This window comes from Gopherus flavomarginatus, chromosome 24 (assembly GCF_025201925.1).
Source record: "Gopherus flavomarginatus isolate rGopFla2 chromosome 24, rGopFla2.mat.asm, whole genome shotgun sequence".
Classification (NCBI taxonomy): Eukaryota; Metazoa; Chordata; order Testudines; family Testudinidae; genus Gopherus; species Gopherus flavomarginatus.
Genome location: NC_066640.1, coordinates 7,924,379 through 7,951,472, shown reverse-complemented (window position 1 = coordinate 7,951,472; position 27,094 = coordinate 7,924,379). Strand labels below are relative to the sequence as shown.

General features: G+C 53.9%; 1 protein-coding gene across 2 annotated transcripts; it reads left to right on the top strand.

Moving 5' to 3' along the window:
* The first annotated feature begins 136 nt into the window (after window positions 1–136).
* Window positions 137–18,689, top strand: DAPK3 (death associated protein kinase 3). Of its 2 annotated transcripts, none has more exons than XM_050934266.1 (9): window positions 137–200; window positions 1,996–2,118; window positions 7,142–7,502; window positions 8,788–8,917; window positions 9,338–9,386; window positions 10,589–10,615; window positions 10,895–11,047; window positions 11,767–11,812; window positions 13,055–18,689. In XM_050934266.1, the coding sequence occupies exons 2-9, from the start codon at window positions 2,057–2,059 to the stop codon at window positions 13,595–13,597; spliced, it is 1,371 nt and encodes a 456-aa protein (XP_050790223.1). In that variant the 5' UTR covers window positions 137–200; window positions 1,996–2,056; the 3' UTR covers window positions 13,598–18,689. The 2 variants fall into 2 exon arrangements, with proteins under 2 accessions (XP_050790223.1, XP_050790224.1); XM_050934267.1 differs by lacking the exon at window positions 137–200 and adding an exon at window positions 240–258.
* The last annotated feature ends 8,405 nt before the right edge of the window (window positions 18,690–27,094 follow it).

The following is a 27,094-nucleotide window of genomic DNA, read 5'->3' as shown; positions in this document are numbered from 1 at the left end:
CCCGGTTCCGGGGAATCCCAGCGTGTCCCGGAGCTGCAGCCTCCCCGCAGCGCGAGGCTTTGCCCTGTGACGCGCGGCCGGCTCGGCCAATGGCGGGCGCGGGGCCGGGCTTGCTGCGGTGACGTAGCAGCCGCGGCTCAGCCAATGGCGGGCGCGGGGAGCGAGCCGGGAGTGTCGGAATGCGGCGGCCGCGGGCCCAGGTGGGGGGATCCGGATCGGGCCGGGGCTCGGCCGGCTGGGGAGTGGGGGCCTTGTGGGGTGAGGCGGGGCTTGGGCCGGGGGTTGTGGGGCGGGGGGTCTATGGTGGGGGGCCACAGGGGCAGGCTGGGGGGGCGGGCTGGGGGTTGTGTGGTGCCGGCCATAGGGAGTGGGGCAGGGGGCTATGGAGCAGGGTGGGGGTTGTGGGGGGTCTAGGGGCCTGTGTGGTGATGGGCCACAGGGAGTGAGGCCGGTGTGTGTGGGTTATGGGGCAGGGTGGGGGGTTGTGTGGTGCTGGCCATAGGGAGTGGGGGCTGTGTGTGGGTTGGGAGTGGGGCAGGGGGTTGTGGGGGGGCAGGGTGGAGGGCTGTGTGGTGATGGGCCGCAGGGAGTGAGGCCGGTGTGTGTGGGGGTTATGGGGCAGGGTGGGGGGTTGTGTGGTGCCGGCCATAGGGAGTGGGAGCTGCGTCTGAGTAGGGAGTGAGGCAGGGGGCTGTGTGGGGGCAGGGTGGAGGGCTGTGTGGTGCCGGCCATAGGGAGTGAGGCCGGTGTGTGTGTGGGTTATGGGGCAGGGTGGGGGGTTGTGTGGTGCCGGCCATAGGGAGTGAGGCCGGTGTGTGTGTGGGTTATGGGGCAGGGTGGGGGTTTGTGTGGTGCCGGCCATAGGGAGTGGGGGCTGTGTGTGGGTTGGGAGTGGGGCAGGGTGGAGGGCTGTGCGGGGTACTAGGGGACTGTGTTGGGCCGAGGGGTAGAGAGGGGGTGAGGGGTTAGGCGTGGAGGGTTGTGTGGAGCTCCAGGCAAGTGTAACTTGGGGACAGTCAGAGATGCTGGAAGTGGGGCTATTGCCGCACCCCATGGCTTGAAGCGGTTTCCATCACATCCAGGGTTTACAGTTTGGTTCGATGGCTCTCAGCACCCCCACTGTACAGATTGTTCCTGCACCCTTGGGGACAGTGGTTCTTGTATTGTAGCTGGAGTGTGGCGAGAGGGTGAGGCCTGCTTGTGGGGGGGCGGGAGAGGGGGCACTAAGGAGGAGGCTGAAGTTCCATTGTGTAGATCCCTCTCTCCTCCAGTGCACCCCAGTGGGCAGAGTGGAAACGTTGTAACAAGCTCGGCTTTGCTTCCTCCTCTTTCAGATTTATAAAATCAATGTGCTGATTGAGCCACTCGTTGCCTCCATCCAGGGCCTGGCGACTTATTTAGGGGTCTCACCCAGTGCTGTATCATGGGGCTGAGTAGGGGAGGGTGAGCTTTCCTCTCTCTTAGCAGAGGGTGTCAGGGAAGCTGAACAAAAAGATGGGAAGGAGAGTGGCTGAGGGACAAAGAATGATGGTTTGGGGGTTATAGCACTGGACTAGGACTCGTGAGATTTGGGTTTAATCCCTGGCTCTGCCACAGACTCCCTCTATGACTATGGGCCAGTCCCTGGGCACGGACAGTCTCTTGCTATGCATCTATACAGCACCTACCACAATGGGGCTCTGCCAGTAGCTCCTCAGGGCTACTGTAATAATCTGCTAGACTGAAATATCTTCCTACAAGCAGGGGGGTGGGACTGAATCATAACCCTGGAGAGCAGACGGCAGGGATCAGTCCTGCCTTGGCCGGGTGCGAATGAACTAGAAATAGATGCAACGTAAGAGCAGCGCTCATCCATCTCTTGTATCCATTCACGTGCCAGTTTAGAGCAGGTGCCGCTGTGTCATGCAGGGGGTTCTGTTGCTCATCCCACAGCGCTGGAATGTTTGGCTGATTGGGGCATGACAATTCTCTCCTGTTTCCTTTGTCTCCTTCCAGGGTTGAACTGAGCTGTCTGGCTCTCTGAAGGGTGGGTCGGGCTCCTTTTGGTCTGACAGCCATGTCCACCTTCAGGCAGGAGAATGTGGAGGACCATTATGAGATGGGAGAAGAGTTGGGCAGGTGAGTGTGCTAACTAGGGGGCGTGCTTTGCTGCGGGTGGTGCCGTCTCCTGGCCATAAAGCCAAGAGCCTGACCGCTTATAGTCATTAAATAAACCCATGGCATTTCTTTTGCTATTTCCATTTCTGTTCGCTACACCCTGTCTCCCATGTTCCCACCCTGCGTGTTCCATCAGGTGTGGGATTCTCTACCACTTGCTATTTTAAAGTGTTGGGCAGGTCTGCTGTTCAGCTGCTGTGTCTTTCTCCAGAGCCAGCTTTATTGCTGTGGCGGGTTAAGGGATCTGTTTATATCCCTTATCTACCTCCCAGGGGTGGGTCGGGGGAGGCTTAATGAATATTTAAAACTTGAGCTGGTTGGGAATATTTTAACACCACTTTGTTTTGGCCAGACAAATGTTGATTCATTGAAACAAACTTTTTATGGGAATGGGCCAGTTTTGATAATTCTTTAGTTGGCAAGGTTTCTCAGGTTCAGGATGGAGTTTCAGCAGAGTGCCAGCCAGCCAGCCAGCCTGATGGGGGTGGGCGTGCGGGAGAGTTCTCAATCTCTCCTGCTGGAGTTGTTCCAGTTTGTATAAATAATATTCATTGGGCCAATCAGAGAGACCAGACAGTGACAGGCTCTTATACAAGGGCCAAGCATTTTTAGTCACAATTCACTCCTTTTCTAGTGGAGCTATGGCTCTTTTCCCCCATAAGCGGCTCACATCATATCCCTGTTTGGCTGGGTCTGCCCTGCCTCAAAAATATCACTGTGGCTTGCTTAGCATTCTTTACTATTGTCTCAGTCGCTCTGCATGTTTGGGGCATGTTCCTGCTATGAATCATCTTTGCCTCTCGGCAGAAGCTCGACTGTCTTTGGAACACGGGAAGAGGAGGCTGTTGTGTTGCATGCAAACTGGACTTATTCACATTGTATGCAAAACCTGTGTGTGTCTTAGCTGTGCTCCATGTCTCAGCATCAACAGAAACCCTCCCCAAGTTTTTAGTGTTGATGATTGAGCTACTATTTATTGCAGCAGTGTCCAGAGGTCCCATTTGGCGGAGGCCTTTGCTCCAGGTGCTATACAAACCCGTAGGAAGATGTGACCTGTGTTCCAAAGGGCTTATAGTCTAACACAGTGATAGTCAGACAGGCTCGTGAGCTGCAAGTGGCTCTTTAATGTATCTCCTGCGGCTCTTCGCAGCACATGATATTAAAACACCGTGTGATGGAATTATTAACCAATCAGGGTGCTCTTACTATGTTGTTAACCAGTTGTAGTTGCTAAGATAATAATACTTGGTCAGTCATTTTGCTGTGAGAATAATATATCCAAATAGGAAATGAAACAGTGAATTCACACGACTGTGGCTCTTTTGGGTAACGCTGATGGCTAATTTGACTCATGAACCACTGAGGTCTGAGTATCACTGGAGTTTGACTCTGCAGGGGAATGCTTGCTTGTAAACAGTAAAATAAAAGTGGAAAAATCCTGTGTTGGGAACATTTCCGATGATCTTCGGCTTCTTAGAAAACCTTTCCCCACCAAATTAAACTTCTGAATCAAATTGAGGTTGTTGGTGTCCCTTGAAATCGGTATTCCAAGTCTGAACCGTAGAAGGAGAGTTAAAGTGGTTCAGCTGTAGCAAGCCCAGAAAATTCTGGGTGTGTGTGTGTGTGTGTGTGTGTGTGTGTGAACGGCGTTTTAAGTTTTGCGTTAGACTTTGGCATCTAAACCTAGCTGGTGATTGCCATGGTGTCTCTGGTTTAAATAACATGCAATGTTAGATGTTTTGTGGACTGCCTTCAGCGTCCGCCGCCGCTAGCTAAGGCCTGTTGTGTATTGGAATACAGCTCAGGAGTTCCTTAGGGACAGTGTTTTCCTTTTGAGTGCTGTAACCGCACAGGTGGCCCTGTTGGTGTTTAAATAAGAATAGCACTCGTGGGAACCCTGCACCGGCTCAAAGCATTTCCCAAGCAATCCTCCCTCCGCTCCTCTAAGGTGGACAGGCCGGGAGTGTTACCTGGGCAGTGGTATTGTGTGGGGCTTTGTGGGTCTGGCCCATGCTGCAGTGCATAAGTGCGTCTTTGTTTACTTTGAGATGGTAATCGGTCTTCTCCATTGCCGAGAATGTGTGTGGGCATAAGAGCTGGCAGTTCTCAGGGGAGCTCTTTCAGAAGCTGTTAAGGCTACATTCCTGGGCCTCTTGGCCTTTAGTTGAATTCTCTTTTCCAGTCTGCTGGACCAACCTGCTGCTGCTGTAGTTCTGTCTTCTTGGGATGCGGCTGAAAGTTTGTTTCATGAGTTCCTCTAATCCCTGGGCTCCCCAGCCCCTTGGAGAAGGAGTTTTGTGTCACCATCCTGTCCAGCTGAGCAAGGAATGGCATGGGTTCCCCTTGCTCCCTGCTGTTCAGGCACCTGGAAGGTTGATGACTGTGGCAGTGAAGAGAGATGGGTGCAAAGGGGGACACCTGATGTTTAAAGGAGGAAAGTGGCTCCCCCTTCCTCTGTGCTTTGGGTTTGACTAATGTGCTCATAAAGGGGCGAGCAGCTTAAAACGAGTGTGCCTATTGTGCTCCCTGGGGAAGGAATCCAGGGAATCTAGGGCTTTGCTGCTCTGGCGGTATCTCTCCTTCGGTGCGTGACTATTTCATCACTTCTCTGTCCCGACAAGGTGACCTCCTTATTTCTGCATTTTCTAGAAGACATTGGTTTGTTAGACACTTCACGCGTCATAGCCCACTTCTTCCTCCCCTGCTCAGCACTCTCTAATCCAGCCAGGCTCCTGGGAGGTAAGAGGCTGTTGGTTGGTCTGGGAAGCTTTTAGCATTTGATTAGCTCTGACTGTTTCCTGTCCAAGCACAAGCCTTATATGGAAAGTTCAGGCCTGGCAGCCAGCAGCCAATGAAGCAAGCCTTGATGTCAGTGTTTAAAAATGTAAATAACCCAGTTGGAGGCGAAGATGCTGGCAGTGTAAGGGGGGGGGGGGTTAGGGTGACCAGATATCCCTATTTTATAGGGACAGTCCTGATATTTGGGGCTTTGTCTTTATATAGGCCCCTATTTCCTCCCCCCCCCCTCCCCTGCCAGTCCTGATTTTTCACACTTGCTGTCTGGTCACCCCAAAGCAGGGGCAGTTAATATTGATCCTCCCAGGAAGAGGAAGAAATCCATCCAAATCCGGGTCTGTACCTTCCAGAGGCAGCATTGTTTTGTGGGTCTGGGGGGTCAGGATTCCCTGGGTTCTGTTTTTTGATTTTGTTGCCAACTCCCTGCGTCTCAGTAACATAATCTCTCAGAGCCTCAATTTTCCTGTTTGTAAAATGGGGGTGTCACTGACGTTGACCACGGGGGCTGGGAGGAGTTATAAATTAGTATTCACAAAGCACTTGCAAATCTAAGGAACTCTGTAAGTGCCGAGCGTTGCCGCCTGGGTCAGTTGCACAGGCATGCTTCTTCCCAAATGCTCCGCACGGTGAAATCGACATCTCGGGGTGCTCCGGAATGGTGGTTGGAACTCTTGAGCTGCTGGATTCGTAGATCTGAAGGCTGGAAGGGACCATTGTGATCATCAGGCCACGGGAACTGCCTGATTCCGGCACTGAGCCTTGTAACTTGCGGTTAGGTATCGGCAGGATATTGCACAAATGCCTAAGCAGCATAATCACGTCATTACCATGATGTGCTTCCTGATACCTGGGTAGATTAATACATTTCAAGGAAGGGCTAGAGATTTGTATGAATCAGAACAGCATCTGCGGTGACATACTTCGCATAAAAGCAGCATGAGCCATCAATCCTCATGCTCTAGGACAGGAGTAGGCAAACTACGGCCTGGGGGGCTGCATCCAGCCCTTCAGATGTTTTAATCCGGTCCTTGAGCTCCTGCCGGGGAGCGGGGTCGAGGGCTTACCCCTCTCCGTGTGTGCCATGGCTCTGTGTGGCTCCTGGAAGCAGCGGCATGTCCCCCCTCTGGCGCCTATGTGTGGGGGCAGCCAAGGGGGTCTGCATGCTGCCCCCACCCCAAGCGCCATCACCACAGCTCCTATTGGCCAGGAACAATGGCCAATGGGAGCTTCAGGGGCAGCACCTGCAGACGGGGCACGGTGCAGAGCCACCTGGCTGCGCCTCTGCTTAGGAGCCAGAGGGGGAAACATGCTGCTGCTTCTGGGAGCAACTTGAGGTAAGCGCTGCCTGGAGCCTGCACCTCCAACTCCCTACTGTGACCCGACCCGTGACCCTGCCCCAGCCCTGATCCCCCTCCTGCCCTCCAAACTCCTCGGTGCCAACCTGGAGCACACTCCTGCACCTCCAACCCCTCATCCCCAGCCCCGTCCCAGAGCCCACACCCTAGCTGGAGCCATAACCCTCCCCTCTTCCCCACCCCTCTGCATCCCAGCCCCAAATTTCATGAGCATTCATGGCCCGCCACACAATTTCCATACCCAGATATGGCCCTTGGGCCAAAAAGTTTGCCCACCCCTGCTCTAGATGTTAACTGAACTCTCGCTGCAGCCAGGAGGGAAGCCTCTTCCTTCCCTCTTTCATCCTACCCAGTATGCAGTGGCGATATTGGTTTATTCCAATCCTGCCTCTGATACCTCACAGACTGACAACCACAGGGAATGAGCTGGGCTATTGATCTGTCCTGGCTTGGCAGCAATTCGGTCTGTCTGTACACCACAGGCGGTTGAAGTGTATTCTCCAAGAAAGGGGCTTTTATTCTGCCTTGGTGCTCAGCTTTCAGTGTCTATGATGCCCAATCCCTGAGTTGGCCAAGTGGTGCATGGAGAAGGCAGATGCTTAGACCTAGAGTCGAGTGGAAGGGCTTTACCTCCTGCTCACGGAAGTACTGTGGCTCCCAGCAGGTTTGTAAGGAGTTGCACCCTTCTCAGTAAGGAAACGCACCTATGGTAGGTCTCTTTAGACTCGGAGCATTGCAGGCTGTAGATACCCCACTGCAGTCACTGACTCTTCCAGGCAGGTGCCAGTGAGGAGACGTCTTATTAACTGATGAGTCCTTTTTCCCATGTGCAGTGGCCAGTTTGCCATTGTGCGGAAGTGCCGGGAGAAGAAAAGCGGCCTGGAGTATGCGGCCAAGTTCATCAAGAAGCGGCGCCTGTCGTCCAGCCGGCGGGGCGTGAGCCGGGAGGAGATTGAGAGGGAGGTGGACATCCTGCGGGAGATCCAGCACCCCAACATCATCACGCTCCACGACATCTTCGAGAACAAGACAGACGTGGTGCTGATCCTGGAGCTGGTCTCAGGTGGCGAGCTCTTTGACTTCCTGGCCGAGAAGGAGTCTCTGACGGAGGAAGAGGCCACCCAGTTCCTCAAGCAGATCCTGGATGGGGTCCATTACTTGCATTCCAAGCGCATAGCGCACTTCGACTTGAAGGTAAGTTTCGGCCTATGGTGCCCAGGGCCCTGGCCTGCTAGACGCAGCGGAGTCAAGGTGTGGACAGACTCGTTGACTGTGGGGCTGGCTCCATCTGGTGCGGTGGTCTCATTAGATCGTCTCAGCTCAATGAGATCAAAGCCAATGGAAACTGGGTGGCAGATCTCCAAGGGCTGCTGTGGGAAGCCGTTCGTGGTCCAGTAGTTGGCGCTCCTTTTTCTTGGGTGTGGTGTGGTGCTTTTATCTCTCACTTGGAAGAAAAGTCCCAATTGCTTGGTCTGTCTCCACTTCCCAAGCCCTCTGAACCCGAACCTACAGGCTGAATTCTGCTCTCGTTTGCACTCGTGCCAATCCACTTACTCCGGTGGAGTACTCCTGGGTGTTTGCTAGCATCAGACTCCGGCCTGTCTCTTTGGAGTCAAACCGAAGCGTGTATGCACAGAGGCAAAGGACTGAATCCAGATCGGACACCCTGTGCTTCACGTAGGCAGGTGAAGCTGGGAGAGGTGGTGAAGGGCTCTTGAGAGACAGTAAACACAACCACAGTAGTGAAATAATGCTCAGTGACTTTACACAAGCACTGTGTGTAAGTTCAGAGTCTCAGCTGCAGCTGAGGCTTATCCTTGGCTTTCTGGGTGAATGTTTGAAATAGTCATGTGGAAATGGTCCCATACCAGCGCTGCTTAGTCTTTACTTCCTGACGTGCATTTTTAACTCCTCTCGGCAGCGGCTGTGGGAGAGCAAGCTGGAATCTGTGCTGTTTCACAAGGCAGCATCAAAGCAGTTGTCAGCGGAGCTGTAACCACAGGGTCTCCGTTACTGATGTGGCAGAAAGGAACCCAGCTTGCCTTTCAGATCCCAGGCAGAGTCTGCAGGGCTGGCAGTCTGGAAAGCCATGTTCTGAGCAGAGATGACTAAGCTAAAAAATTAATTTGGCCTGAGCTAGGTCGATGTACAGCTGCAGGGGTTCACGTCCATGCTATGCCCCCTCTGTTGGCTGTCGCGCACTTACCAGGAGTACTTCCACTCAACTGTGTGGAGCACTGACAGCTGGAGTCCCACCCTGCCCTGGGCCCCCCAGCCCCTGGCATCACCCTGCAGGGCTCTAAGCTGCCTTACGTTGACCTAACTCTGTAGTATATAGTTAGACCAAATCGGGAGGGAGAGGAGGATAGGGAATCACAGGATGTCTCTTTCCAGTATAGTGTTGCACTCAAAGGTACAGAGATCTTAGTGTTGCTGGAAGCCAATATGAAAAAGCCCTGCTGCGTTTGCTTCTCTCCAGCCCGAGAACATCATGCTGCTGGACAAGAATGTGCCAAACCCCCGCATCAAACTCATTGACTTCGGCATTGCTCACAAAATCGAAGCAGGGAATGAGTTCAAAAACATCTTTGGGACCCCGGAGTTTGTAGGTAAGAGGGAAGTGGGGTGGTGGCGGCTCTCGGTGTTCTGGAGGCTTGTTTGAATCTGGGAAAGATGCCCTGGGACTTTGCAGCGAAGGAGAGCCGGGGGGTGGGGTGGGGTGGGGTGGTGGAGAGCTGTATTCCTGCATGGTGCCCCTGTGTATCGGAGCCCACAGCAGCCTCCCTTCGCTCTATCAATTGTGTATCCAGGACCTCCCTGAGTCTGAGGAAGCTGCTAGTGCAGCCCTGGACTGGGCGAGATTTGGGTACCCTTGCTACAACTCTTTGACGTCCCCAGGGGAAAAGTATCACCAAAGCTCTGGTGAAGTCCAGTGGGGTTAGGGTTTGAGTCATTGCACGAGATGCCCCAAGCTGCTTGCAATGGATTCTTCCTGCAGCATAACTTTCTCTCTCTCTCTCCTTCTAAAGCCCCTGAAATAGTGAACTATGAGCCCCTGGGGCTGGAGGCTGACATGTGGTGAGTATGCCATGACTTTCCATCATAACCACAGGCCCGTTGTAGAACAGCTGCTGATGTGGGTGGTTTCGGCCCGGTTCTTAGTGGCAGGTATTTGCACCCTCTCTGTGCTAGACACCAGCTGGCAGCTTCCTGACAGAGGCCAAGAATTAAATGCACCTGGGGACTGAACCGTTGTCTTGTTGCTGGAACGGAGTCCCTCTAAGCCAGGGTTGAGGGGTGCTGGTTGGGCAGGGTGAGAGAAGTGGCCCATACTAGCTGATAGCACATGCCCCACTAGCTAGCCTATCTTGGCCCATACACTAGCTTGCAGTGCTAATATCTATGTGGCACGTTCTTGTAGGTAAATAGGTTGCTTCAGTCTGCGGGGCTGTCAGCCTGGCACTGACAATCAGCCCAGGACGAGGAAATTCTGCATCTGTGGGGCTTGTTTCTGTCCCTTGGTTGTCTCCCGTAGCCAGGCAGTGTTCTGGCTGGGGTCTGCTGAGCCTGTTGCTGTCTGCTCGGTGTCATAGAATCTCAGGGTTGGAAGGGACCTCGGGAGGTCATCTAGTCCAACCCCCTGCTCGAAGCAGAACCGATCCCCAACTAAATCATCCCAGCCAGGGCTTTGTCAAGCCTGACCATCTGATTCCCTCCTTTTATATCTTTTTGTCCCTCGCTCCTGTTCCTGTGTTTCATTTGTTGTCCCCAGTCGATTCCTGGTTCTGAGGTACCCCTCTCGCTGAAGAGGACAGGCCTTTTAATTCCTGGTGGGCCCCAGCAATCTGACTTTCAGACAGGCTGGTCTCTTTGAATGCTGCTAAATCTAGCTCTGGGGTGGGGTTGGGTGGGTGTTGGGTATGTGGGCCAGGGCTCTGGATAGGCCTGTAATCGCTGAAGGCTGAGTGGAATTTGGTTGACTTGCACATCCTGGAAGCTTCTAATGAAATAACCCAACCCCGGATTCCCTGACCTGAGCTTTGATCCTTAACTCGGGCAGCTCAGAGACATGAACGGGGAATCTTGTCCTAGACCTAGAAAGTGTCTGTGCTAAGGGAAAGATGAAATCTTGGGGAAAGCTGGCTGCAGGGTGGACCGATCTGTCACTAAGAGGTGCCCTCCGCTGGAAAACCTAAAAGACTTAAGTCTGGAGTGAGGAAAGACCTGACTAAAAACTGCTCTACAATGCAGTGATCTTGTGTCCTCTCCCTCTCTCCTAGGAGTATCGGGGTCATCACATACATTCTGTGAGTACAAGGACAATTCTTCTTCTCTCTGGGTAAGAATATGCTCTGCCGTGCTTGAGGAGACAGTGTTGTCAAAGGCTGGGATTCAGAAGTCCTGGGTCCTACTCCCAGCTTTGCCACTGAGTCACTGCCTGACCTGGGGCAAGTCCTCCTCCTGTCGTGACCCAGGTCAGGGGAACGGAAGTAATGTTAGTGCTGGTGTTTGGGAGTGAGCGGCAGGGCTTGGTGCTGTTGGCACAGAGCGGTGTCTGATGGTAACTGTCTGATCTCGCCCTGCAGTCTAAGTGGCGCCTCTCCGTTCTTGGGCGAAACGAAGCAGGAGACGCTGACGAACATCTCCGGCGTGAACTACGACTTCGACGAGGAGTATTTCAGCAACACCAGCGAGCTGGCCAAGGACTTCATCCGGCGCCTGCTTGTCAAAGATCCCAAGTACGAGACCAGTCGGTTGAAACGAACCGCGGGGAGCGAGGCATGGGGACGGTCTGCTGTATGCCCAGCACTACTCCCTGCCAGCAGCCTCCAAAAGCCCCAGCCTCTCTCTTGCTGCTGTTATGCAGTGGAAGAGCTTGGCTAACCTGCTGCTTGTTGTCACCACACAGCACACTCAGTGTAAGAGGAATGGCAGGCGACTGCCCCATGTCTTAGGCCAGAAGTGCTGTTTTCTCAGGTCCGTAACCTCCGACAGCTGCTTCTTATCTGCCGTCAACAGGTCCAGTCTTTCACAATATCCTCAAAGCAAAAATATCTGCTGCTCCAGGTGTGCAGGTTTAATGGGAGCCGTTGGACTGGCTCTCGTCTCTCCAGGATGATAGTCTGGTACCAGACTGCCGCTGCAGCATCTCTGGAAGCCAGCTCCTCTCCAACGGGGATCCTGCACTTAGCAGAGAAGCTAGCTCGCCTTGGGCAGCGGTTGGGTCCACAGGGCAGGAAGGCAAATAATTACAGTACAGCATGTGTCAGCTCAGCTGATGGAAGCGGGAAACTGCTGCTGATTTGCCGGCTGGCGCTTGGTGGGATTAAAGCAGAGACTGAGAATAACTGGCTCAGCCCTCTGCATGCGGGTTTCATCTGAAAACTAGTGACTCCGAGCAGGCCGAAAGCTCGGTCCAGCTGCTGTAGCCTAATGAACAGACCTAATGTCGTTGCAGGAAGCGGATGACCATTGCCCAGAGCTTGGAGCATCCCTGGATTAAGGTAAAAGTCCATAAATGCTTGTGGCCTGGCTCTGTTTCCCAAAGGTACCGAACAGCCCAACTCCCACGGATGGGAACAGTGTGCACTCAGCCCCTCTGGAGAATCAGGCCATTTGTTGTGGCATCTAAAAATTGCTCTTGGTATCACCCTTTAAGCAAGAAGCGTTTGGTTCTTGTTCACTCCACCAGCCTGGAGAGATCTAGCAGCTGTGCTGACTTGGTCTAGAGGAAGCTGATTTCTGGCCAGCCTTGAAGCAGGGGTGGGGACAAAACAATCTGGAATTCTCTACAGGCAGGGGATTGGGGGACCAGTGGCCATGTTTCCCTCAGTATTGGCTTGCACCACGGAGGTAGGGGAACTGCACTGCACGTAGGCTGGCTCTGAACCATACGCAAAGTGTATGCCGTGAATGCAGCTGCTGGGCTCGCTGTTGGCCTGCACTGCTACAGACTAGGGACCAAGTGGCTAGGCAGCAGTTCTGCAGAAAAGGACCTAGGGGTTACAGTGGACGAGAAGCTGGATATGAGTCAACAGTGTGCCCTTGTTGCCAAGAAGGCTAATGGCATTTTGGGCTGTATAAATAGGAGCATTGCCAGCAGATCGAGGGACATGATCATTCCCCTCTGGTCGACATTGGTGAGGCCTCATCTGGAGTATTGTGTCCAGTTTTGGGCCCAGCACTGCAAGAAGGATGTGGAAAAATTGGAAAGAGTCCAGTGGAGGGCAGCAAAAATGTTTAGGGGACTGGGGCACATGACTTATGAGGAGAGGCTGAGGGAACTGGGATTGTTTAGTCTGCAGAAGAGAAGAATGAGGGGGGATTTGATAGCTGCTTTCAGCTACCTGAAAGGGGGTTCCAAAGAGGATGGATCTAGACTGTTCTCAGTGGTACCAGATGACAGAACAAGGAGCAATAGTCTCAAGCTGCAGTGGGGGAGGTTTAGGTTGGATATCAGGAAACACTATTTCACTAGGAGGGTGGTGAAGCACTGGAATGGGTTCCCTAGGGAGGTGGTGGAATCTCCTTCCTTAGAGGTTTTTAAGGTCAGGCTTGACAAAGCCCTGGCTGGGATGATTTAGTTGGGGATTGGTCCTGCTTTGAGCAGGAGGTTGGACTAGATACCTCCTGAGATCCCTTCCAGCCCTGATATTCTATGAAATGCGCAGCCTGGGGGTGGGAGGGAAGAGTCATTGACTCTGGACAGTACCTGAGAGCTGAGTTTTCCCTTTTCCTCCTTGCAGGTGATCAAGAGGAGGAACGTCCGCAATGAAGACAACGGCAGGAAGCCGGAGAGGCGGCGTCTCAAGACCACTCGGCTCAAGGAGTACACCATCAAGTCCCACTCCAGCATGCCCCCCAACAACACCTACATCAACTTTGAGCGCTTCTCCAAGGTCCTGGAGGAGGTGGCTGCGGCTGAGGAGAGCCTACGGGAGATGGAGAGGAACAAGAAGTCCTTCCGGGAGGACATCGAAGCCTTGCGCTCCATCTACGAGGAGAAGGAGTCCTGGTACAAGGAGGAGAATGAGAGCATTCGCCAGGACCTGCGCCAGATCCGGCAGGAGCTGCAGAAGACAGAGGCCTTGAAAAAGCAGACCCAGGAGGAGACCAAGAGCACCCTGCTGGTGGCCAACGGGCTCAAACGGCGCTACCGGAAGCTGGAGAACCGCTATGAGGCTCTGGCCAAGCAGGTGGCCTCGGAGATGAAGTTTGTGCAGGAGCTGGTGCGGTCAATGGAGCAGGAGAAGCTGCAGGGTGGAGAGGGGGACTGCAGCATTCGCTAGCCTTTATCCTCTGAGCTTGTGGGGCTGGGGAGGAGGACACTGTGGGTGGGAGAATACCTTTGCCATGGCCTCTGTGGGCAAGACACCCAATCTGTGCCCACTTGAGCTTCATCTATTCGCTAGGAGCCCGAGAAGCTTGGCCTTAATGGCATAAAATGGTAGACTGCAGCAGCAGTTAATAGGCAGGTATGACAGCCTGGACACTACAACTCCCATCATGCAGTACTTCTGATCCAAACTGTAGTCTGCTGAGCCCACTGCATGCTGGGACCTGTAGTCTTACCCCAATTGCCCCGCCATATTAAAGGAGAAGGCTGCACTATTTATGGGCGAGTCTCCGACCAGCCCCCTTTTTTGAGGGTATATTGGCAAGGGCAGCTTTTAATTACTTGCGAGTGGGTCCAGCCCTTGTCCAAGGACTTGGGCTGTTTCTTACTCTGAAGTTAATGAAATCACTTGCTGATCATTCTCAATGTTCCATCTCTCTTCCCTGCTGGCTCTGACCACCAGCAGCGAAGCTCTGACTTGTCTAATTCCCAGGAGCCATGGCTGTGGCTATGATGACCTGGGTACTGCAGCCGTTCGGATTTCTAGAGTATTCTGGCAGCAGGAGCTGCTCTTGCAAGTTCACAAGACTCTTGCCTGTCTGAGGGGAGAGACCAGCGGATGTTCCCAGATAACTAGTTCCATAGGGGAGAGCTGAACGTCTCAGGAGGGGCCTTTGATCTGGGCATTGTATAGACTGTCTCGATAGCTCCTGACACGTTTGGAGAGCGAAGAGCCAAACCCTTTGGAAAAGAGGCTTCTAACTGGCCAGTCCGTAACCTGGCTGTCAAGCCCTCCTGACCTGGGCAACTTGCCTTAGCTGACCTCCTTAGCCGGCTCGCGCAGTGGCGGCCTGTCTATACTCTCGCCCGTAGAATCTCTCTCGCTGATTTGCAGGCTCCTCGAGAGCTGTTGCCTCAGCAGTGTGACCTACCTTCCTTCCTTCTCGGGAACTGCCTTTGTCCCTCAGCTACCCAAGTGCTGCTTTATTCCCTGGTGTGAGGGGAGGGCTTTAATTTCTTTTTAACCTCTCCAAGCCACTCTACTGTTGGAAATAAGTTTTCTTACCAATCTAGGCGGAGAATCGATCACCCTGCAATAATGCAAACCATTGAGACTAGAGCTGCCTCCTGTCCAGCAGTTACTAACCATAACCTGTGGGGCTTGGGCTTGCTTTAGGGCTTCTGGGCACTGGTCCCAGCCGCAAAGGATGCTCTGGAAGGTCTCTGGAACGCTTGGGCATCCTCTGCGTGATCCTTGCCCTTCAATTTGCACCTCACTTGATCCTGGCCACGGAAGAGACTGGCTGAGCTCTCCTGAGCCAGTGCTGGGTTGGAGAATTGGAGAATGAAATAGTTTTCCCTCTAATGAGGGCAGGGTTTGGCCATCTCCTGCCATGCTTCCTCCCTGCTGGCCTCCATATCAAAGACCCAGCTTTATTTGAGGCAGGAGAGCACTGGGAGTCTAGGATCTTGACACCAAGCAGGCGTCTTCCCAAGATACGCTGGGCGTGCTGCAGCTCTGACGGCCGCAGGGGCTGCCATGAACATACCTGCCCATGTCAACTCCCCATGCCTGGTCTCCTTTTCTGCACTTCCTGGTTTGGATGTTCCTCTGGAGCCATCTTGGCTAGGGTTGTTCCTGCTGCTTCTTGGAGCCTTTTCCACCTGTCGGTTGCTTGTTGTCTCCTGAAGCAGCTGGATACCTCCCAACTTCAGTCTCTGCCTGTCCCGTGGCTTCAGTTTTCCCTCTGCGTGGTGCCGCTCAGCCCTGAGCCCTCGTAGGAGTTCATGCAGCCTCTTCTTTAACAACCTCTTTCTTCTTTGTACACTAGGAACCCCAGTGTCAGGGAAGCTAGAGGTGGGAGAGATCAATTAGCAGGCCTATGGAGTTGGCTAACGCAATGCAGGTCCTTCCTTGCTGTGTCTTCTGCCTCTTCCCTGATTCTCTTCTCACGCATGTAACAAGCTGCCTGGCATCATGCCCAGTACTCCGGACCGGCTTTGCTGGCCACAGAAGGGCCCTAAGGGTCTCGCCTCACTCCTGCTCCTTGTTCTGCGTGTTCCTAACAGCTGCTTGTCACCGACCAGATCTTCAATTTCAATCCTGCCCTGGTGGCCTGATTCAGTGTTTGACCCTCTAGGGCCTAATGCCCTTGCATGTTTCTCCCACGCCCTCTCCTTATGTTCATCATGTGCAGAAGCCACTTCTCAGGGCTTGTCCCTTTTCTCCCCTACTCCTACCCCACCTTTAGGCGTGGACTGGCCTCTAGGCACTTCCCATGTCCCTGCATGTTGCCAGCATGCGCCAGCTCAGGGCCTGCGGTCTATAGTGCTTTATTTGTCACTTCCCTGGAGTTATTCCCTTAACGCCTTCCAACCAGGGACCTGAGAGTGCTTTGCCGACACCAACTGAACCTCAGTTGACCCTGTGAGCAGAATCCGTGTATGTTTCTAGAGGTGAACTGAATTGCACAGTCAAGTCACGGGAACAGAACCCAGGAGTCCTGCCTTCCATCTCGACCCACTAGCCAATCCTCTTGCCTGCGAGCTAAACCACATTTCTGCCTCCACCACCCATGTCCGGTTACCGCTGCTCTGTGGCCTGTTACCCAGCCAAGTTTAACTTTGTGTTTCGTCATCAGCAAAATGTTCGCTGCCCCCTTGCTGCAATGTACCGACAGCTGCTTTGATAGTTCAAGGCAACTGTTTGAATCTATAGTGTACCTTGAATTTCAGTTTCCCTAACTTTGAACCTTACAGCCATGTTCTGTCTTCAACCCCACGTCCAGTCAGTTTCCTTTCTTGGCTTCCCTCCCGTCTGTCCTAGCCTGGGTTTGCTCTTTACAACCACCCAGTGCAAGAAAGAATCTATGTGCAGACTGGAAGTGGTGGGGGAAGAAACCATCTCAAGTTGGAAAACAATAATCAGGCTGCTAACGTGGCATGTGCAGCCTGTCTGGTTTCTTCTAGTCTGTGGACTCTAGCATCAGGAGGGGAAGAATGCCAAGAATGCCCTGGAAGCAGTGAGGAATTTGTTGCTTTATGGTTTGTGCATCTGCATTGAAAAGCCAAGCAGGCTAGCTGCTGCATTGCTTGAGAGTCCCTTTGCAGCTGGTCTCTCTAAACCCTTGCTTTCTTCCATGTCTCTCTGTCTTGTCCTTTTAAGCAATTTATGACCAAGGACTTTGAATCTCACGGGGGCCCAGTCCTTGCAGTTGCCAGATACATTCCAGTCCTGTCGTTTTCACTGGGAATAAAGGATTGCTTGGCATGTCCCAGGATCAGGTCCCACAGCTGCAGGGAGCGTGACTTCTACTCTGCGCTCATGTCACTTGTTGCCAAGCTATGTAACCAGAGAGGGAGTAGGACCCTGGCGGTCGGGGTGCAGGGCTGGGTGCTGCAAGGTTGTATCCTGGGTGTGGTCGGATGTGACAGCAGCTACACCTAGAAATCTCTCGACCGTTCTCTTTACTCAGCTTAAGGATTTGGGCTCCATACTGTAAAATGAAAGAGCAAGAAAATGCCTAGCGGAGAATATTGCTGTTGCCTCTTCCTCCGCAGAAGCAACATTTGATGCACTTATCTCATTCCAATTGTATTCCCCTTTTCTCCTGTGCCATAGCTCCAGAGGCCGTGGATTCAAAAGGCAGCCCCGTGCCTGCACAAGGTGCAGCATTGAGGGCTGTCAGGTAACTCTTGAACTCAGCTGTAGCGCCCCCGGTGCTGCCTCAGAGATGAAATAGACTCGTGCGTTTGTGCCAATCCGAGTCAAAAGCACCATTGCATGTGCCCTAACCCAGCACCCAACTTCCATAAGGAAGTGGACACTGGCCAGAGGGCGCTTTCTGGCGAACTTATGCTAGTGGCACAGAAATGTCTGTGTGAAATGAGGGAGGGGCCTGGACTGGTTCATCTCTAGGCCTGTTTGGATACACAGTCGATCAGAGAAACCAGATACTGAACCAAGAGATGTTGGCTGCCAAGATCTGCAGAAAACTTGTGTTTTCCCGGCTTCTTCCCAGCCTGTGATGTGTGATCTCTAAGTGTCCTTTCTGTACCAGTGTGCTGTGCGTTCCGAGGGCCTGGAGGAGGGAACCTTGCATCCACTCCTGTGTGTTCCTGGTTTTTGAATACCTTTACCCCCAGTCCTGGAGAAAGCAGGTGCTGGTGTGGGATTAAATAGATGAGGGGAGGCAGGTGTGAACTACCAGGTGAGCAGTGAGGTCTGCCCATGGGCTGGTCTCTAGCTGCTCGGATGAGTTGGGAGCCCCATGGTGTGCCTGAGTGTATTGCACTGTGGCAATCCTTGGCTGTCCTTGAGCAAGGACCAGCGTCTCTTCCCATCCAGGGAAAGTCCTTAGTCACTCCCTGAAGCTACACGCAGATGTCAACACAACACAGGGCTCTGAGGAGGGAGAAGAGCATGGGCTGGGTCTTAGGGAATCCCGATGCTTGTCATGAATGTGACAGTGGGGCAGATAGAAACTCCTGTGTGAAAGTCACTGGGACCCCTGGCCCCTTCCGAGAGCAAGTCTCCACTCTGTCTAGGGGTCCCCAAAAGAGAGGCTGGGAGAGGTCTCTGGGGAACAGCAGCTCTTCCATTGCTTGGGGCAGGGAGTTGACTGGTTTTATCAGAACCTAGGGTTGAAAGGCAGACGGTGCCTCTAGCTCCTTGCATGAACCGTGTGCTGGAAGGAGAGCTGTAGCACAGCAGCAACAACTAGCAGCCAAACAGTATTCAACTTTACCTGAAGGGAGTCAGGGGTTGGCCAATCACTGGCTGTCACTGTTATCAGTGTAGACAGGGGCTGAGCCCTCTTTCTTGGTTCACCCACTTGGCTGGCTGGGCTCAGGGGTCGTGTTGGTCTGTGCCATGCCCTACTGCCTGTGTAGCAGGGAGCTGTATTAACCTTGGGCTAGGTTCACTTTTAGTAGGAAGAAGTGACCCCATGTACCCCTCTGCTCTGGGACACACACAATCCAGTACCAATGGGTTACACCAGCCTGTCTTTTATTTTAAAGGAATAAAGATTTCTGTATCAACAGGCTGCAGCGTTGGCTTGTGTTCTGCCATGGGTGAGAGGAACCTGGCTTTAGGGGAGGGGGGCAAGGTAGCCTCAGGGGGGAGAACTTATACTGGTAAACTTTGTCTGCCTCTCGCTTCCAAGATGCTGGTTTGAATCCAGCTGGAGGATTCAAGCTAAGCTGCGTCACAGTAGCTCACCATGAGGGTGCCCTGCATGGAGTCCAATTCTTTGCATCCATGTGATTGCAAACCCTCCGTGGGCCCAGGCCCTGCTCTGTGGCTGAACACAGGCCTTTCTTCTCCATGGGTGGGAGGCTGATTATCTCTTTCCTGTGCTAAATTCACACCACTTGAAACACCTCAGCTGGATTCCCTGTGGCAGGAGCTCTCTGCGCTTCAGTGCAATTTCCTGGGCAGACTCTGTACTTTTGCCAGTTGAGTTAAAGGTGTCGGTGTCCTTCTCCCTGGCACTGATCTGACAGGAGAACAAACCTACTGCAGGTAGGCCAGGGCACTGCCCTAAGCATCTGTGAGCCTGTCTCGCTAGGAGCGTCCCGTGTAGGATAACAACCTACTCGTGTGCCCATGCAGAAAACTCTGCCCTTCGTGCTGGAGCTCCTGGTTTGCCTCCTGCAGCCATTTCTTTTGCTGGCCCGGGAGCGGGGAGCCTGCAGGACCCACAGCAGCTGAAAACTTTAGTCTGCTGCATGAGTGATGCTCATGTGGGAATGCTAAGAGGGGAAACACCCCTTCATACCTATCTGTGCGTGAGATCAAGCCCCCCTGCATGCTGCCCCCAGATCATCACCATTTATACGCTCTGCCTTTGCTTGCTTCACGTCCTCTGCTGAAAGGAGGCAGCCAGGGTGCTGTCAAAGCCCTACCTAGCAGAGCAGTTTGGAAAAGGGAGTGGGGGAGTTGCTTACTCCACGCTCCTCTACCCTCTGCAGGCAGGTTGGTCCTGAGAGCAGCAGGACCTGTTGAGGTGTTAGGTGCATATGAGATGGGGGGGCTGTGCCCTAGGCAGGGGGAGAGCTTTATGCATATGAGATGTGGGGGGGAGGAATAGCTCAGTGGATCGAGCGTTGGCCTGCTAAACCCAGGGTAGTGAGGTTCAGTCCTTGGGGCCATGTAGGGATCAGGGGCAAAAAGATGGGATGATTTCATTGGGGATTTGTTCTGCTTTGAGCAGGAGGTTGGACTAGTTGCCTTGGAGGAGGCAGGAGCCAGGTGTGACTCAGTGCAGTTGCCCAGGGATGCGAAAGCCTCTCGCTTCCCTATCACAGCACCTCTTCCTGCTTCCCCTCAGCCCTTGCTAACTGGCCAGCCCCTCCAGCTGAGATTCCAAAGGGTTAACCCCGGTTGGGTGTCTGAATCTGACCAGTGGGTTCCCTCCCTGGTTGGGATGTGCAGACAGGCTGCTGCTGGTACCCAGGGCCCCAGACATAAAACAAGCCCCTCCTTTTGTTTGCCCGCTGCCAGAATCCCACAAAATGTTTCCAAACAAACTGCATTTTCCAGCGGAAAAATAGTTCCACCAAACGTTTCCACCTGCCCGACTGACCCTCTGAATCTAGCAACCAAGGCCCTGGCTGTTTTTTGCAGGCTGGGTTTCCCTGGTGTTTTCCCCCATCTCGGTCTCCTGCAGCAATTACAGGGCACCGGAAAGGATGCAAATGTCAAAGGGACAAATCATCTGCGGCTGCAACTGGCCCAGCTACGTGGAAGGGGGTAGGGGAAAGATCAGTGAGCCTCTCACCTCCTGCATGCCACAGAGCTGCACAGTGAGAGGGCTCCGTCTAGGCCACTGAGTGCAAAGGGAGGTGGCTGTGGGCCTGGACAGCCCCGTGCCGGGGTGCTGTACGTGCTGCAGCTGGTACAACAACCCAGAGACGTCTCAACTGCCTGCAGTGGGAGGAGTCCATTGCTCCCAGTCTGGCACTGAGACCTGGGGTAGGATCTGCTCCGTGGGATGCTTTAAAAAAGGCACATGGTGATTAAGGCTGCTCCTTCTCAGAGGGCTCCCAGGCTTAGTTGAAATCCTGCTGCCTCCACGTCTGGTTCCTGTGACGATCCGTGACCAAGTGGGCCAGGAAAATATGTGTTGGTTGGTTCATTTAAAAGGAAAACAAAATATGGAATTGTGGATGTTTTGTGTCTAAAATCTCAGGGGTAGGTGCCAAAACCCCAGGGATTCCCCTAGAGAGTCACCAGGGCTTGTGCGCGCTGGTCCATTGCCAAAATAACATTAGGCACCAGGGCATTTGTTTTCCTTTCCAGGACATGGCAAGTGCACAGAGGCTCCAGTTTTGGAACACTGACAGATGCATCGCATGGGCAAACTCGTACGCTGGATCCCACCTGGGAGATGGCCAGCAAAGGCTGAACCTGGCCCCTCCGGTTTTTAAAGCATATCCTCTAGGGCTGCCTGAGCGAAAAGAGCCACCTCTGTTAGCTGAGGTTGTGGCAGGGTTATCGACCTCCGTGTGTGACCCAGGCACCATCAGTGGGGATCTGAGCACCACACTGAGGGGGGGTGGGTTACAGGTGCTGAGTTACACTGCCTGGGCCTTGAGAATTTAGCCCCAGATCTGCAAAGAGTTTGGTTTGGGGGACCTTGTTAGATCCAAGTTTGGTAGAGATGGGCCTGATTCTGCTGTGTAGGACGGTGGTGTAAATCAGGAGTCACTTCATGGAAGGGACACTGGGGTCAGACCAGCATAAGCAGCTGGAGAATCAGATGGGGTGAGTCTAATCCAGAATGAACCTGTGGCTGTTAGAACATCCATCTAGTGAATTCCAGCTTGATGCGTCATTCTGCAGCTCCCAGGCTGTTCAGTGGGGCCAGGATTTTAGCTCAGCACGAGGCTCGAAGGCTGTTTTCTGCTGGAATCTAGTAGCAGGTGTTTCGTTGCTACGGGGCAGGCTCGCCACGGGTTCCTTTGGCATAAGGCAGCCGCACAGTAGCAGAGCCGCAAGTTCCAGGCTCTTGTCACTTTCCAAACTGCCTACCTCCCAGTTGACCTCTGGAAATGGCCGGAGAAAGACTAGCTGAAAGACTTTGACTTTGGCTCTTTCTGAATTCAGCCACGAGGTGGCAGCGCAGAAATGGGCAAGGATTTCAGCATCTCACACAATTATCCACTGCAATTTTCCTTGTGCGCTACCAGGTTTTTAATTCCTGCTTTATTTGTTTTTTGGCTGGGAGATGCAATGCCCAGACCAGCTCGAACTAAACTGGTTGGAGGTACTTATAACTACCAAGGCATCTGCACCAACACCCTGATCTATCTATGATCCTGACAGAGCCCTGCTGTCTAGTATCTGAGCAGCTCTCAATCTTTAATGTATTTACACCCCACACACACCGTGGGGTAGGGAAGTGCCCCATTTTATAGAGGGGAACGGGGGCACAGAGACATCAAGACTTTGTTGCAAAGGCCAAGACTATAACAAGATTCAAAAAAGAACTAGATAAGTTCACGGAGGATAGGTCCATCAATGGCGATTAGCCAGGACAGGCAGGGATGGTGTCTCTAGCCTCTGTTTGCCGGGGCTGGGAATGGGTGACAGGGGATGGATCACTTGGTGATTCCCTGTTCTGTTCCTTCCCTCTGGGGCACCCGGCATTGGCTGCTGTTGGAAGCCAGGACACTGGGGTAGACGGACCTTTGGTCTGAGCCATGATGGCCGTTCTTATGTTCTTGTGTCTACGCTCATAGGCACCAACTTCCTCTGGCACTGGTGGGTGCCTGTGCCCCCTGTTCCTTTCCCTGCCCCTGCCCCTGCCCCAACTCCACCCCCGAGTCCCTGCCCCTGCTCTGCCTGTACCCTGAGGCCCCACCCCCATCACCTGTTCCTTTCCATCCCTCCCTCCGTCACTCGCTGGGTCATCTCAAGGAGCCTGCCTGCCTGCAGGTAGGAAGCCCTCAACAGAAGGACAGGCATGGAGCCTGTGTGCTCTTGGCACTCAGATGGGGGCACCAGGAGTTGGTGCCATCAGCCACATGGCTCAGCGTGACAGGAGGGCAGCGAGCCAGTGATTAGATACTGGCCAAGGAGCCAATAGGGTCAGAGCAAAAAGCCCTGATGGTGCCTGGATCCCCAGTCACTTGTGTCTGTCAGCACATGGGCAGCTGCTCTGCCTCTGTTTCTTTCTCTCCTCCTGCTACTTTGTTCCTTCACTAGACAGGGCTGGCGTCTGATGTGAGCGTGACTGGGGCGATAAAAGGCAACATGCCCCAAATAACTCACCCAGCGAGGGGTTTGCATAGCAGAGATTCTCCTGAATGCTGGCCAGGACGAGGGCATGACTTTCTGCCCAGGCTGGGCCCGAGCGGTGCAGTTCAGATCAGGATCCAAAGTCGTGGGGAGGGGTCCTGAACCCGCATTCTTGTTCGGGCCCATAGCTAGTTAAAATATACAAACCTGGCCCCACTCTCTGTAACCCCATTGCCCTTGTGGGAGGCAGAATCCCACTGGCCGTTTCACTAGCTGGGATCAAATTACCAATATTGGTTGCCATGCTTCGGGGCACGGAGTTGTCAGGGGCTGTGGGTCAGGAAGACACTTCCTTCCAGCAGTAACAGCAATCATTGCAACTAGACAGCAGCAGTTCTGAGCCCGTGGCCAGCAGGCCGCATGTGGCCCGATTAGCACACAGCTGTGGTATCCCAGCTCAGCAGTGGGCTGAAGGCTGCGGGGTCCTGTCCTGTGGACTCTGGGCAACTGGCTGCCTCCTGAACCCACCTAGTGGGGCAGTTGGCTGCCACCCAGTGGATCTCAGGGACTGGGCAGCCAGCTACTGCCCAGTCCCACACTGCGGGGTCCCAGTGGGGTTGGGGTCCTGGCTGCTTTAAGGCCTCATGTAGTGGGGTCTGAGGGCCCAGTGGGTCTGGGGTTGGGGTTCTGGCTGCCCCTCGGCCCCCTACAGCAGGGTCTGTGGTTCTGGCTGACCCCAGCCCCCTGTGGTGGGGTCCGGGAAGCGTAAGAAACCTGCAACCTGCTGGATGTTCCTTAGTGGGGCGCAGGAGGGCCGTTACTCCCCCATAACCCATTCTAGATGGGAAGCTCAGGTCAGTCTGCCATTCATGAACCACTGTCCCATGCTGCACCACTGAAAGAGTCTTGTATGGGGGAGAGGACACCCTATCAGATCAATTCACAGGCAGCAGCACAGGCCTGAAATTCTGAGCCCCTTTCGAATAGACGGTGGGTGCAGCCACCTGCTAATAATGCCTAGCTCTGATCTAGCACTTTTCACCTCTAAATCTTGCAGTGCTTTTCAAAGGAGGCCAGTATCATTTTTTGCAGGAGGGGAAACTGAGGCACGGAGCAGGGAAAGTGACTTTTCCGAGGTCACCCAACAGGCAATTAGCAGGGCTCGAATTAGAGCCCTGGTCTCCTAAATTCCAGTCTTGTGCATTAACACTAAGCCACTCTGCCTCCTTGATCCCCAGAAGAAGCCAAACTTTCGGTGCCTTTGCAAAGCAGAGTCTGGCAGGGGAAGGGCTGGATTTGATGGACTGTGACACTGACCCTGCTCCTTGCTGGGGCGGGGAGGCAGCTGTTCTGATGGCTTTGTCACACAGTGTTTGGCTCTCAGCCCGTGGTGTCAGTGATCGAAGCTTGTGGAACAAACCCTGTGAGTCGTGCTGACCCCAGGTAAGTCAGGCCCTGTTCCCAGCTGCGTGTATTGATGAAGGGGAATGCCAGCTGCCAATCCGCCTCCCAAGGCAGCCAGACAGTCCCAGCTTGACGGCAAGACACCGGATCGCTTGCTTATGCGAACAGGGGGTGTCGGTTTCATCCTGACACATGGAGCACGCAGGCCTGGGGATAATTATAGCCCCCCCGGCCAACTCCCCCTGCTCCATCTGCGTCTCTGAGAACCAGCCCACCCCCCGTGCTGTGGCAACTACTGCACCCTTGTTCATAGCTGGGCTGGCAGGAGCACCAAGGGGTGACTCCTATGTCCTGAAGTGTGAGATTTAAATGCCCTGGCTCTAGGGCCGCATCTTAATTGTTGGTTGTTCTTTGTATTACAGCAGCAGCTGGCGGCCTGTAACAGGGCAGGGTTCCCTCAGCCTGCGCTCCCTGTTGTGAACAGCCCTCACGCCCGGTTGCAGCAAGTTGAACACCCAGGGCGTGATTTCCAGCACGCCACGCAAGTGCCTGTTCCCCATGGGTGGGAGAGCGTCGCCCGCCGACGGAGCGCTGTCCACACCGGCACTTCTGTCAGCGTAACTCAGGTCAGGGCTGTGGTTTTTTTCACACTCCCGAGCGACATACATTTTACTGCTAGTGTTGACTGTCCTCTGCTGAAGAGTGGAATCACCTGGTTAATGGGTTAATTGCCTGGTGCTTAATCAATTGTCTTGTCAATTTAGCACAGGGGTTCTCAAACTGGGGGCTGGGACCCCTCAGGGGGTTGTGAGGTTATTACATGAGGGTGTTGCAAGCTGTCACCCTCCACCCCAAACCCTGCTTTGCCTCCAGCATTTATTATGGTGTTAAATATATAAAAAAGTGGTTTTAATACATTAGGGGGGTCATAATCAGAGGCTTGCTGTGTGAAAGGGGTCACCAGTACAAAAGTCTGAGAACCCCTGATTTAGCCCCTGTGGGGACGCGTACTGTTCCCACTCTGTCACAGGGCCCCAGCGAAGATCAGGGCCCCACTGTGCCTGGCACTGCACAAACCCAGGTGAGATGCAGTCCCTGCCCCACGGAGCTGACAATGTAACAAGACAAGGAAGGTTTTTTTGCCTCAGCCCCCCATCGGTAAAAGAGGGTGAGAGAAGTCACGTGACTGTGGAAAAGGCAGAAATTGAAGCTCGGTCTCCCACAGCCTTGTCCAGTGCTTTAACCATAAGTCCCTCCTTCCACTTTTCTCAGTGGAGTCAAGTGTGTTTACACTTGGGTGGAATTTGGCCTATTCCCTCTCAGCTCACTACATATTTCTTTGAAGGCCTCGTGTGGCTAAGCTGGGTTAACTTCCAGATGGTGGCAGCAGTGGGATGAAGGCGCGACAGGGCTGTTACAGTCAGGAGGTGGTGAAAGTTTTTCCTCTCCTGCCTTTATGCGGCGGATCTTAGGAGTTGCAGTTAAATCACTCGGAGTTTAAAAGTTTAATCACTCTCCGTTTAAAGGTCCCTTTTCCAGGTGTGGCTCCTTTCTCCTTGACATGGGCCTGGAGCAGGCTGTGAAGCGGTTCTGACCCCGATGGCCCCAGGCCCCGTACTCGCTGCCCTCTTGTGTTCACATGGTGCGTGTTGGGGTGTGTGCGGGGAACAAGCTCAAGGAGCAGCCCTATATGGGAGGGCGACAGGCAGCCCATGAGACCTTTCCCCTCCCAACTTCCAGGCTCAGTGAAAACTGAGACCCGGTGCTGCCTTGATCCAGGCAAAGGCACTCATCAGCAGGAAAGGGGTCCCAGGGTAACCTGGCTCTGAGGGCCACAGCCAGTGCCTGGGGCTGGCCTGGTCTTAAGGTGACCAGATGACAAAGATGAAATATCGAGATGCCGGGGGCGGCGGAGAAAAAAAACAACAGCTACCGGAGCGCCCCCCAAGCCTGCCGCCCTCACCGCTGCCACCACTGCCAGAAGCTGGACTGGAGCAGTTCGCAGGGTGAGTGCTGGGGGCCACCCCCTCCCTTCAGGCTTGCGCCGCCATACAGCTGATCGGTGCAAGCCTGGGAGGGAGGAGGAATACGGCGGGGCCAGGGCAGAGATTTGGGGAGGGATCCAAAGGGGCAGTGAGGGGGTGGGGCCGGGGTGGGGATTTGGAGAGGGGTCCAATGGGGGAAGGAGGGAGCAGGACTGCGGAGGGGAGCGTCTCTGCCTGTGCCGGAGCAGAGGGCAAAATTTCTTGTTTGTCCAGTGTCCGACGTGGGACAAACAAGTAAATATCGGGACAGTCTCAATAAAATCAGGACATCTGGTCACCCTCCCTGGTCTCCTCCACTCGCCATCTGGACTCAGACCAGGCCTAAGCTTCCCCATTGCTCCTGGCTTCCCGTGACACGCTCCTCCTGCCACCCTCAGATTTCTGAAAACCTGCCAGTTCTTGCAGAAAGGGCCAGGTGACCTGTGACGGGCCAGGTGCATGCTGGAAAATGTCTGGTGACTCCAACTATCGTTACAGTGGCACGGAGAGACTTTGGCCATGCTCAGGACCCCGCTGTGCTGGGCGCTGCACAGACACTGAGTAGGGCACCGTCCCTGCCCCGGAGAGTTTACAATCTAAATAGATCAGTGGGTGGGAAGGGAAACCAAGAGGAAGGGACAAAGCTGATCAGAGGTAAAGCTAGGAAAAGAACCCAGCTCTCCCGATTCCTCAACCAGTGTCTGCTCCATGGCACCATAGTGTCTCCCAAGCATTGCTTAGCATCTAATGCAGGAACAAGGGGAGTTAAAAATGT